The sequence below is a fragment of the Penaeus japonicus genome, unplaced genomic scaffold, assembly GCF_977035675.1.
Source record: "Penaeus japonicus unplaced genomic scaffold, GWHDUDI00000001_assembly GWHDUDI00000003, whole genome shotgun sequence".
NCBI lineage: Eukaryota > Metazoa > Arthropoda > Malacostraca > Decapoda > Penaeidae > Penaeus > Penaeus japonicus.
The window spans coordinates 42071736-42084235 of NW_028234405.1; the positions used below are offsets into that span (position 1 = coordinate 42071736).

The 12500-nt window shown below is 42.4% G+C and overlaps 2 protein-coding genes across 7 annotated transcripts in view; both read left to right on the top strand.

Moving 5' to 3' along the window:
- LOC122265799 (uncharacterized) overlaps nt 1-635 on the top strand; it is a 19633-nt gene extending 18998 nt beyond the window's left edge. For both annotated transcript variants that reach the window (XM_086532376.1, XM_086532382.1), the window contains exon 18: nt 223-635. In XM_086532376.1, coding sequence (XP_086388502.1) covers nt 223-344 — 122 coding nt within the window. In that variant the 3' untranslated portion in view covers nt 345-635. The remainder of the gene's footprint in view (nt 1-222) is intronic.
- A 4785-nt stretch (nt 636-5420) lies between these two features.
- Nucleotides 5421-12500, top strand: part of LOC122265945 (uncharacterized) — a 12826-nt gene continuing 5746 nt past the window's right edge. The window contains exons 1-2 of one of the 5 annotated variants that reach the window (XM_086532414.1): nt 5421-5875; nt 8567-9769. In XM_086532414.1, the coding sequence (XP_086388540.1) occupies nt 8949-9769 (821 nt within the window). In that variant the 5' untranslated portion in view covers nt 5421-5875; nt 8567-8948. The other 4 variants (XM_043035466.2, XM_043035473.2, XM_086532398.1 and 1 more) reach the window with 4 other exon arrangements.

The window sequence follows — 12500 nt, forward strand, 5'->3', positions numbered from 1 at the left end:
GAGAGAGAGAGAGAGAGAGAGAGAGAGAGAGAATGAGAGAGAGAGAGACTGCCGACCTAATGGCTTCCGATATAAAATTCAGCATATGTTTGCAATCCCCCATAAATTCACCTTTACTACCGAGCGCGATCCATTACCATAAATCAGACAAGCTTTCCACTCCCTGATACACGCTCCTCTTCTTATACCTCCCCCTTCCTCCTCCTCCTGCTCTTCCTTCAGGTGACCTTGCGGGCGTGGGCGTGGGGCTCCTGGTGGTGGGCCTGGCTTTCGGCGCCGGGGGGACTTTCCTTGTGGTCGTCAAACGCATCCACGTCACCATCATGAACTGCTGCAAGCGCTAGGACACTGATCAATGGATGTGTTAGTTTTTGCTCGTCTCTCTTAGTTGAGGGTTACCGTCTGAATGCGTAGAGTTTCTGCCATTCTTTGGTAAGTGGGTGTATGAGTATGGCTTTGAAGGTTGCCTTGTTAAAGACTCTGCTGAAAGGATAAATGTATTAGATTATCGTCTCTCTTAGTTGAGTAGGTGTCCCATTCTGAGGGTTGTCGAGTTTCCATCGTTCTTTGGTAAGTGGGTGTATGAGTATGGCTTTGAAGGTTGCCTTGTTAAAGACTCTGCTGAAAGGATGAATGTATTAGATTTTCGTCTCTTTTTGTTAAGTGGTCATCCTTTTTTTGAATGTCTTAATGACGAAACTTTTAAAAGTTTAGTTCTCGTTATTCTTTGTTAAGTACGAGTAAGTCTATGAAGGTTATCTTGTTAAAATAAAACTGTTGAAAGGATGAATGTATTAGATTTTCGTCTCTTTTTATTGAGTGGTCATCCTTTTCTGCAGGTTGTCTTAGTGAAGAAACTTTTAAAAATATGAATGTGTTAGCTTTTCGTCATTCTTTCTTGAGTGGGTGTATATCTTTGAAGGTTTTCTCATCAAAGAATCTGCTGAATGTAATAGTAAGAATCTTTGGTGAACGGGTTTTTCTTAGGAGGTTGTCATAGTAAAGAGTCTTTTAAAAGTAAGAAGTACGAGAGCCATTCTTTGTTGAAGGCTGCAGTTTATTGCAGGTTGTCAGAGTAAAATGGCTTTTCGAAGTGATAAGTATGAGGATTGAAGTAATTTTGCGTTTGTAGAAAGTGTGATTTGAATTTGTTTCTTATTAATTAAGATCCTATTTGGTTGAAATAAAATATGCTTTCTTGATTATAACATGTTTGTTGTTCCCTCGCATGCTGACTTTCGAAAAAAAATCCTTTATATACTTGTCTCTCCCCTTCACCATTGTTTTGAAGAAGGATAACTTGATGGAACCAACATATCGACAAAGGCATTATAATTCTTGGTTATTTAATATGAATTATTTATATAATATAAAAACCTACACATCACATACACGCATACATACGCACACATAAATATATCAAGACCAAAGACCACTTAAATTCCCAATAGCCACTCCACATTATGCTGTAATAATGAAGAAAGTAGGCTTACCACTTAATCTTAATGTCAGATCATAATAAAGTATGTGTCAGTCCATCTTCTATATAAATCAATTCTCACGACATACAGAACACTATCCAGGGTCATCAGCACGAGCAAGCTGTACCTTATCGTGGTATCTAGACAAGCGCCCTCGAATCGTATGAAAACAACCGCAAATTCCCTATTGCTGTGTAATCAACATCGATCTTCACTTGTTCGTTGCTACTTTCGTGAACTCCCTACATTTATTTATCATCATATTTCTTCTTATTGTTATCATAAGTTTATGTCACTTGATAGACACTGATACTTAACAACCTCCGTGAAATTCGTTGGACTGAATTCAAACAGTCTAGATAATGCCACAGTCTAGCAATGATTTTCTGTTTTATATGAGATGGACTGTCTTGGTTCCATGCGTTTAGAACTTTCCTAGGGCAATAAAGTGCGATATTTGACATAACATGATGATATGAGTTAAAGAACGCCTATCACAAGACGATGGGAAATAGCCCTAATGCTTATTACGTAGAAACGAAGCACAATTTTCACTCCGAATGATTAACTCTACGGCTTCTCTCTTCCGTGTTCATTATCTTTCGATTATCCATTAGTTACGAGGACCCTTTCGAGAGAATTTACTTTATTGTTTTTTTCTCCTATAGGGAAGCTTGTGCCTCAGTCAGTCTTTGTTTTATATATGAGCGTGACATTCCCGATGTATTAGTCCCCTTTTCTCGTTATTCACGTTAATTTTATAACAGGTATCATGTGTCACTCCACAGAAAAATAAAAGGTAGTGACAATGATCGAGTTTAGGCACACGCGGTGGCGTAAATACTTAATGCACCTCTGATGTGTTCACCATTGGTAAACACAACAAGCACCATCACATAAAATATTCAATAGATTCCATTACAAGAATTCATGAACAGGTTCTGTGCTGTTACGTTTTCGACCTCACTTCCAAGACACGTGCTTCATTACATAAATATTGTCATGCAATCAAAGATTATACGACCCTGGCAATCACACAATAAGAAAAATGCAGACACGTATATGCATGCAAACGTATTGACACGCATACAACTCGAGACATACGCTCACTTATGTGTTCGCATTCTTAGAAATGTTGAAGTACCCACGGTTGAAAATCACTTTAACATGAACTCGGTGGCACTTGCTTCATAGCACAAGCAATGGAGAGAAGAAATGCGTCATAATGCTGCTTTGTTGCAGCTCCGTTGCCAGCGGGTCATGCAATGGTGAAGCCAGGATGGTAATGATTTAAGCTTTGTTTCTGTCGTGACTGGAGGGGCGCCCTTTGGGGTGGCTCACCCCAAAGGGCGCCTCAGTGTTTCTAATAAAATGCTTTACTTATTATGGTGTATCCTAACAGCTGGTTTACAGATCTGACGCGATCAGATACTGGAGGGCAAATATCAATAAAACTTTCATATACAACAGCATATATTGAGAATATAAAATGGCAATACAACTTACATATATTTAACAACATTAAACCTTTTTTTTAGATAAGGATACGTATAATCAAAGTTACGTTTCCATGAACTGAATAACCCAAAGCTAATCAATAGCGACCTGGTAACCCACTCAGCAATTATACCAAGACTTTCCACGTTATCAAGTTCAGCGATTAAATAATTCATAGAGGGATGTGTGAAAAATTACTCGCATACACGTTGGTTGACTTTGCATGATAGAAACACAATCAGCTGATATCGCGTCTCCTTATCATCAGGCTAAGCTTCCTCGATACAATAGTCTATTCTTATTGATATTGCTACTGGCGGTGGCACTGTAGCGATACGAACCAAGATATTGGGAGATTGGCACTGTAATCTCTCCTGAACGACTCGTCGATCATCCTCCCACCCACTCGACGGCTCCGAACTACCATCCGAGGTCGTTTACCTGGAATCTCGGGCTCGGGTCAGGTGAGGGAGGTCAGAGAGAGAGAGGATTAGCGGCAAGACAGACACAACAACAGACGGAGAGTCGGAGTCAAAAGGCAGAGCATGCAACCCTTTTTTAATTATTATTTCTCTTCTACCGTCATTGTTCTGAAGATTTAGTATGTGTGGACCCGTGTGGTACTTTGCTAAAATAAAGGCGTTTTGATTATTCTATTCTGTGTGGAGTATACGATCCTCACGGCTAATGTATACTTTGAAATGATAAAAAAAAACTTACTCTCTCTGTAAATCCTATTTTTCGATTCATCGGAAAATCCTCCCACGCTACCAACCTATTCAATTTTAAAAGGGCACGAAATCACATGCTTGGCAAAGTTCAGAATCGCCCTTACAGCACAACCTTCGCGTCCGCATGAAACATTTCAACTTCTCATGGAATATTCTAGCGACAGTCGCGTTGGAAAGCGTAAGTGCGTGTGAGAGGACAAACCGTGAGTACAAGCAGCGCAGACAATAAATCACAATCAAAGTCATTTCTTTGCGAAGAACCTGAGTCAATGACGTCAGAAATTAAACTTTAAAAACTCAACCTTTATAGAGAGCGCAGTTATATAACTCGCTGCAGGTATATGACCTTTTCCCAAAGGAGAAAGTCTGAGGAGCCAGACTTTACGACTCGCCTCCATGTTCGTCAGGTGAGGTCACTGACACTTTCGTTTGCAGGAATTGATTTTACTGTTTTTTTTTCTTTCCGTTCGGCTTATCTCTCATAATCGCTATTTCTGGGAGATACCATCCTCCCTTCTTCGGCTTTGTTTATCATTATATTGCCTGTCCTTTCTCTACTTGTGTTCTTTATATTTGTTTTTGTTTGATTATATTGTCTTGTATGTCTGGGTCTTTATAACACTGTCCTATCCCACTGGGTCGACTCCAGTCTATCCCACGTGTTGTTTTGGTATCCTTTCCCATTGCCTAATGTTTGCCAACATTTTTCTTCGGCGGCCATTAAGGATCTGGACGAGTTTGAGGCGCAGGTAAGGAATAAGGTCACGCCACTTACCCTCCTTAAGTGAGCTACCTGTGTGAGGAGGAAAAGATAGGTCAGTATATTCAGAACGATCTTTATTCACTCGGAAGTTCTTCGGCCTATTGTCCTATTAGTATGCTATGAATGCCATCCCGTTCTGTAATGTAAACAATAAATATAACATTTATAACCGGACACTCGGAAAACAGCTAGCGTCTGCGTTGGGTTAACCTACACGATAGAGACACAATAAGGTGATGCCACGTTGTCTAATCATCAATCGATCCCTTGCACCTTCGTTCACACAAGAGGCGACTGCGATTAACTATCGACAACCAATAACTGGCGCCATCAGAGCGGAAAGCCCCGTGTCAATCGGCCTAATCGGCGGTGGCGGAATCAGCGTGGTTTGGACTGGCAATCAATGACGTCAGGCGGGTTGCGAGCGCGCCCGAGGGAAAACGCTCTTTGCCTGAATCATTAAAAGGAATTTGGACGTCGTAGATTAGCTCATTGATTCACGTGGGCATTTGACATGTTCGGATAATGTGAATGCGGGCAAGGCGTTCTTCACCCAGGTCTCTGTTTATAACGAGTAGGATATGACACATTTAACTAGCCCCTGGTAACTGATCAGAAGAAACCTACATTAGAATTAAGATGTGTATTTCTAGGTGTAAACATTCATTTCTTATCCCTCAAACCTTTCTAGTCGGTAACAGCTGCATGCAAGCAACTGATGCATTTCCAAACATCAACACAGAAAACGTAGCCCACAATCACTCTCAGGAACCAGCAAAGGTCGAGCGTGAATTCCTCAGCGTCGCAAAGCATCGATAACTTGCATGTGCACCAGATATGACCTGCTGTATCATGTGTGGCCATGCTAGTCAATAAGGGCTAGTGGCTGATGAGGGGAGGGAGGAACTAAGCTTGCTAGAGGGGAAAGGCAGATAGAGGGGAACACCTAGGGATGAGAAAACGTGGAGAAAGATATCAAACTGGTAGAGAGAAAAAAGAGGTTGCAATGCGAGAAGTAGCGTGGGGTTGCAACACGGGAAAGTGCAGTTGATGGAAGGCCTCAAAGAAGGGAAAACGACGAAGAAAGGGGAACACGAACGCTAACATTGAGAAAGGGAGCGAACGAGGGAACAGAAACAGGAATAAAGATAGGTTATAGAACACCGTGATAAATAGTTATGGAGCAACAGCGGCACCTCTAACACGGCAAACGGACATACAGACACACACACACACACATACACAGTCCCACCACGACGGCCGTCCACGCAAGACCGATATCACGCCAGTCCCTGAGTGAGCTTTACGTGACCTCCACCTCCTCTTCCTCAAGCGAAGGAACCTGCAGCACGACCTCACAGCTGGTGCAAGGAGTGGTCAGAGGGAAGAAGGAAGTGAGGCAGGTGTGGTAGAGTGAGGGGAATGAGGTGCACTACTAAATGGGCGGTAGTGGTGGCGGCCCGCGGTGTGTTGTGTGGGTAACCGGGGCTACTAGGACTGTATTGGCTTCCTCGGTCTTACTCGTGTCGTGTCCAGAGCTCGCTTTCGCCCAAGACAGAACGTAACTAGTGTGTGTTTGTGTCTAAGCGGGTTATCAAACTGAAGAAGAGTGAAGTGTGATACATGTTTCGCATGTAAGTCTGTTCGAAGTTGGACGAAAAACCGTGAACATTGTTTCTATGCATTAGTGAAGAGATTCGATGACAACGAGTGGCTAGCAAGGCAGTATTGTCCAGGGGAACGGTGTACCGAGGAATGTGGTATTATGTGACGGTGTGAAATGCAATATTTTTTTAATGTGATTTTGGCTTCATGTCTGACTTTTTTTTGTAAACGTTTATTGTTTTTTTCCTTTCTTATATCCATATGTACCCATATAATACAGTTATCCCTTCCTTTGCTGACCCTGTTCATATCTGTTATCAGCTTATGCTCAAATTCCTTGTCATGTTTTGCCCTTCACGTCAACTACTTTTTCTGCATATGTTGCAATACACATTTATTATCCAGCCTTATTATCCTGGTAACGCAAAGTCCCTCGATTTTCTGATTTCCCTTTTTTTTACAAACTATGTTAATTAGAAACACCGTTAACATCTGTTTTGAGTGACAATTTTTTCAGAATCAAATGATTCATCCCCACGATACATCGCTTACCGTTTTGATCTTATAATATTTTGTATATATTTTTATTATAACACACACGGTCAGTAATTTTGTAAGGAAAAGAAAATAGAAGAAATAATCTTGTCACAAGAAAATTTATTTTTTGAAACAGCACATTGAATGCCAATAATGTAACAAAACACTGAAGCACCAATCCACCAAAAAAACTTTTTTTTTTTTGTCATAGAGACGCGTTTAATAACAAGACAAAAAATTCATAGTTCCATGAAGTGATCAGCAGATTAAAAAATCAAGCTCGCGCGCCAACCGTTTCCCAACGTGCGTGTCGTGTGCGGAAGCCGTTAGTCTGTTGTAGGTTTGGTTGCCGCGAGACTGCTGATGATAGACCTATCACCCACGGGAATAACCTGATGGTAGGTCATTTCTGTTACTTTGTCCTTTGTCTCTCTAATTTTCATAGCATTTTTTTTTCGTAATGGCAACGTGTTATTTGTGTCCAGATACAGTACAAGCCAGTTTTTTTCCTTTTTTATTTGATATATTTTCTCTGAAACTTGGATAAAGAAAAGAAACACAAAAAACAAGCAAACAAACGTATAGTCCAGGTCATGAAAGGTAACACAAGTTATCCAAGTAATGATAATAATAACAGTTATAACAAGCATCAAGTGCGCAGTTTGTGGCCCGGCAAAATACCAGACGTGAAGATAGAGATACGTCGCGCCGTTGTAAATTATCCTCAAGACACTTTAGCAAGCAATTAACCAGTAAGTCCTACTTCCACGATACTTTACGAGTTTTTCACCATGTTCGTATGTGCGTGATTGCCCTGAATTGGATAATGACAGGCAAACTGGCGATGTTGTAACGGGGTCTGGCTAGACGGGAGAGGGGTGGGGGTGGAGGGTAAGGAGAGAAAAGGAGAGAATAATTAAGATAATTAGTACTACAACGGCGGTAACGTTAACTTACTTACCTTTTCTAAAAGCATGGCAATTATGGTAACTTATTAATTCTAGTGGACGTTTAAGAAGTGACGGTGCAACCTTCATTACTGTAATATCCATTCAATTTCATTTTAGAGCCTTACAATGGCAAACGTAATTCTTGTAAGTATACTTTAATCACATATTATATTTTCTTTTATCATCATCCTATCATATTTACCAAATTTGCTTCGTTTTTTCTTTTCCTCATCACGTCTCAGTCTTGTCCATTTTTTTTTTCTAACGCTTTCCCAATTTTTTATAATTATTTATTTCCAGGCTCTTTTGTTCTCTTGTTTCACTTTTATAAGAACCTCATTTTTTTTCGACATCCCATTTTTATCCTCGTATTCAAATCTTCCCTTTTCATTTCTCGTAAAAGCTGTTTTTTCACGTTTAGATAATTTTTGATTATTTTTTGCTGACTAATATTTCCTTTTCTTAATCTTGGTTCTAAATTCATGCATGCACACCTTCTTATCTTTAAGTATACAGTCACGCAATTACTCAAAAACAAAAGTACAAACGCATACGCCTATAACCATACAGTAAACACCCACACATGCATTCATACTTCATACACTGGCACACAAATCAATATACAAATACAGTGTAATCTAATGTGGATTGTGATATGCTGTGTATATTTCGTGTAAATAAAAGACGCAATATATTCTTTCAATAATAAACAACAAGATACAATACATTTCTCCCTAGAAATAATAAAATTCCTACTGAATATATAAGTACACAGAAGCTACCAGCGGTCAGAGGCGGGAAAACTATTCCTCAGTCTGTCGGCCGAAAGCACTCACGCCACACAAACACAGCTCTAAAACGCAAACACGATGCATACCCGCTAAAGAATAGATATACGCTCATATGCACACGCACATGGCGCATATACAACGTTAAAGTATCATCAGCAACATCAATATATTCTAACTGAAGTTGAGAGTGTCACATTTTCTATAATTCCAGGTGTGAAACATAACAAAAATGGCGGACGGGCGATTTACGTGAGACGAGTTCTAATGGCTAGTCAATAAGCAAGTTCATATTGACGTTGACAATAGCAATCGATGAACCCCGCTTGTGTTGTCGTGCAAGCGAAGTGGGAGAAAGTGGAAGGCGGGGATAAGAAGAAGGTGGAGAGCGAAGGAAGAAAATCAAGTGTATGTGGATAATCTGTGGGGATACTTTTCGATTTAGTAACAAAAGTGGAGGGGGGAAGATCAGAAAAGAGATAATTATGCTAAATCGCCTCAAAGGAAAATGGCAAATGATGCACAGCTAGGAAGGACACTTTTGGGCTGAGGAAAGCGGTCGGAATGGACTGCGGGGTGTCCGTGTAGCTTGTTCGATGGAAATTCAGCGAGCGATGGCTCCCCCTGCAGGCGGCGACGGCAGGGGCGGTGCCCCCAGAATCGAAGTGGATCGCGTCGCAGGGGGCGGCGAAGGCGGCAGCGGGAACAGCAGCGGCACCGGAAGGGATTCGGTGTCCGACCTGACCAAGCGCCGCCATGCCAACGACCCCGCCATGATGAGGGAGCTGAAACGCTACCAGAACATCATGCTCCTCACGCTGCTCCCTTCCATCACCGGCGAGGCCGAGCACGCCCACCAGCACGCCCACCGCTACCAAGACACGAACGGCGACACCGCCCAGCGACGCACGTGGCTCGCGGACACCGACCACGTATCCAGCACGAGCCTCCTCCCGCGGCCCGAGGCGACGGACGGGATCACGGGCGTGGCTCATCAGGCCCAGACCAACGCCCGCCGCAGTCCTCAGAAGGTGAAGTCGGCGGGGAGTCAGAACCCCTCGGACCGAGCGGAGAAGTCCGGGCCGCAGCCCTCTGGGTCTGCCAGTGCAGGCACAAGACTCCCCATGACTGTGCACAACCCCCTGGAAACCTCCCCCCGCAGGAAGGGGAAGAAAAAGAACTCGGGCGATGGAGGAGGAGGATTAGGAGGAGGAGGAGGAGGAGCCAGAAGGAGAAAGAGCCACGAGGAATGGAGAACCGATGACATGGGGGAGAGTCCAGGAGGAGCCGGGGAAGGATCTGGAGGAAACACGGCAGAGTTCGATCTTCTAACCCTGGCGGCCCTGTACCTAGAGAGTCGACACAGGGTCTTCGGCAACGAGTGGCACCGGCGCCCCGACACCCTCGCCAACACCAGGTAGTACAGGCCCTTTTGTTGCCAATGACGGAAGCTCACAAAAAGAAGAGAGACAGACAGACAGACAGAGAGACTCCGAGAGAGAGAGAGTGACAGAGAGAGACAGAGAAAAAGAGAGAGACACAGAAAAAGAGAGAGACACAGAGAAAGAGAGAGAGAGAGAGAGACAGAGACAGAGAGTGAGACAGACAGAGAGAAACAGACACAGAAAGAGAGACAGAGAGATAGACACAGATGAGAGAGACAGAGAAATAGAGAGACACAGAGAGAGCGAGAGCGAGAGAGAGAGCGAGTGAGAGAGAGAGAGAGCGAGAAAGAGAGAGAGAGAGAGAGAGAGAGAGAGAGAGAGAGAGAGAGAGAGAGAGAGAGAGAGAGAGAGAGAGAGAGAGAGAGAGAGAGAGAGAGAGAGAGAGAGAGAGAGAGAGAATGAATGAGACAGATAGATAGACAGAGGCACAGAAAGATAGACACAGGAAGAGAGAGAGAGAGAGAGAGAGAGAGAGAGAGAGAGAGAGAGAGAGAGAGAGAGAGAGAGAGAGAGAGAGAGAGAGAGAGAGAGAGAGAGAGAGAGAGATAGACAGAGGCACAGAAAGAGAGAGAGAGAGAGAGAAAGAGAGAGTGACAGAGAGAGAGAGAGAGAAAGATAAAGAGAAAGAGAGAGAGAGAGAAAGAGAGAAATAACTGACTAGTTAGATATTCGACGAGAGGTAGGGCGAGGTTAGGGGTCGTGTTTTGATTATAGCTAATTGGGTTAAGCTGTTGTTCCTTGCAAGGAAATAAGCTTGTCGAATGCCAAGGCTGGGGGCCATGCTGTTCTTTCGCCATCTCATGCTGACACCATACCTCCATTGCCACGATGGTGATTTCTACTTCTATACCTGGATTCGGGACTGGTTTTAGGTTACAATTAAGTTTGTTTATAAGTCAGAGTATATGTCATGAATAAGAGCTTAATGTCATGCTACACGTATACTGTATGGGTGCCTTTTGTGAACATTTCTTTATTAGTATATGTGTGTACCTATTGATTAGAATGTGTGCATGAGTCAGTGTCGTGTACTTGCCACATTTCCAATACCTCTATTATTGTTATACTAATTTACTTCCGCTGGTATAGGTGAGTGTATGAGCTAGAGAGAGAGAGAGAGGGGGGGGGAGGGAGTGGGAGTGGGAGTGAGAGTGAGAGTGAGAGTGAGAGTGGGAGTGGGAGAGGGAGAGGCAGAGACAGACAGAGGCAGAGACAGAGACAGAGGCAGAGGCAGAGGCAGAGGCAGAGACAGAGACAGAGACAGAGACAGAGACAGAGACAGAGACAGAGACAGAGACAGAGACAGAGAGAGAGAGAGAGAGAGAGAGAGAGAGAGAGAGAGAGAGAGATGTAACAACCTCTGTAACATTAAAAGACAGGTTACATCCAAAGTGAAAATTCTCTTTCGTTACAAGTAGGTGCAACATAATGATAAACAACCTTCGAATTTCAGTCTTTCTTGACTTTGATTATAGTAAAATGAACAAAATTATGATAATCGTTTATGAATTGATCAGTTGGTGATTAATTGGTTTATTTCATATTGCACAGTTCCATGACAATGCTATTACCTGTTGCTTATAAATATTGTAGCTCTAAATCAATAATATACTGTAATTAACTATATTTAATTAGATCACAAACAAAATCATTCATAAGACTTAAATCTGTTCATGAGCGAACCGGTAATCAGTGAATGTGAAGAAATTAAACAATTACCTGTTGCAATGATCCTTTTAAATGTGCAAACCATACTAGACTATGGCATTTCTCTCTCTCTCTCTCTTTCTCTCTCTCTCTCTCTCTCTCTCTCTCTCTCTCTCTCTCTCTCTTTCTCTCTCTCTCTCTCTCCCTCCCTCCCTCTCTCTTTCTCTCTCTCTCTCAAGTGTCGTGTGTGCATGTACGCATGTAATTGTGTGTGTGTTCGCCATCTTATCGTGTGAGATATATTGACATTTTAGACAAATTCAGACATATAATTTTCCATCCATGAAGACTAGGTGTTGTTTCTACATTTACTGCAATCCACTGATTTCCTTTCATCGTGGATGTTGAAATAATCATTGTCATATTTGAATGTTTGTGAAGATGACATTGACTGGTTATGTATTTGAGCTGTAAAACGCCTAACTTATCATTGGTTCCTGGTATCATCTTATGGGTGGTAGTAATTCTCCTATGTGTGTGTCCATCTGTCCGTATGTCTATGTGCATTTGGTCTCTTCTATTCCAGATCCAAAACTGCCTAACGTAGTTTCAGTGTGTGGAACATGGATGCTTTTGAAAAATAAAGTTTTCTGTACCTTGACGTAGAATTCATGCCTATGTTCATGATGACAGAGCTAAAATCTATTAGTTTAACATCTGAACTAAGATTTCCTTTTATGAAGTACATGGATGAAGTTATTCATCCTCTTCATGTTCACTCCCCACTTCGAGTGATCCTCGCAGAGCAACAGTGATTGGTGTCACTTTTCCTAACAGCATTTGTCTAGAAGGTGCGCTAACCTCAGAATGGATAAGCTGCGAATAAATTGCTACGAACAGGCGTTGAATAGCAGTGAGAGTGACAGCCATGGTTTACTTTATAGGCTCTGTGCCTTTAGTCCAGAAAATCTGATATTAAGATATATCTTTCGAAAGTTTCTAGACTTTCAGAGCAAGGCATCCATGCGTCACTCTGGTAGATTCCACTAATATTAG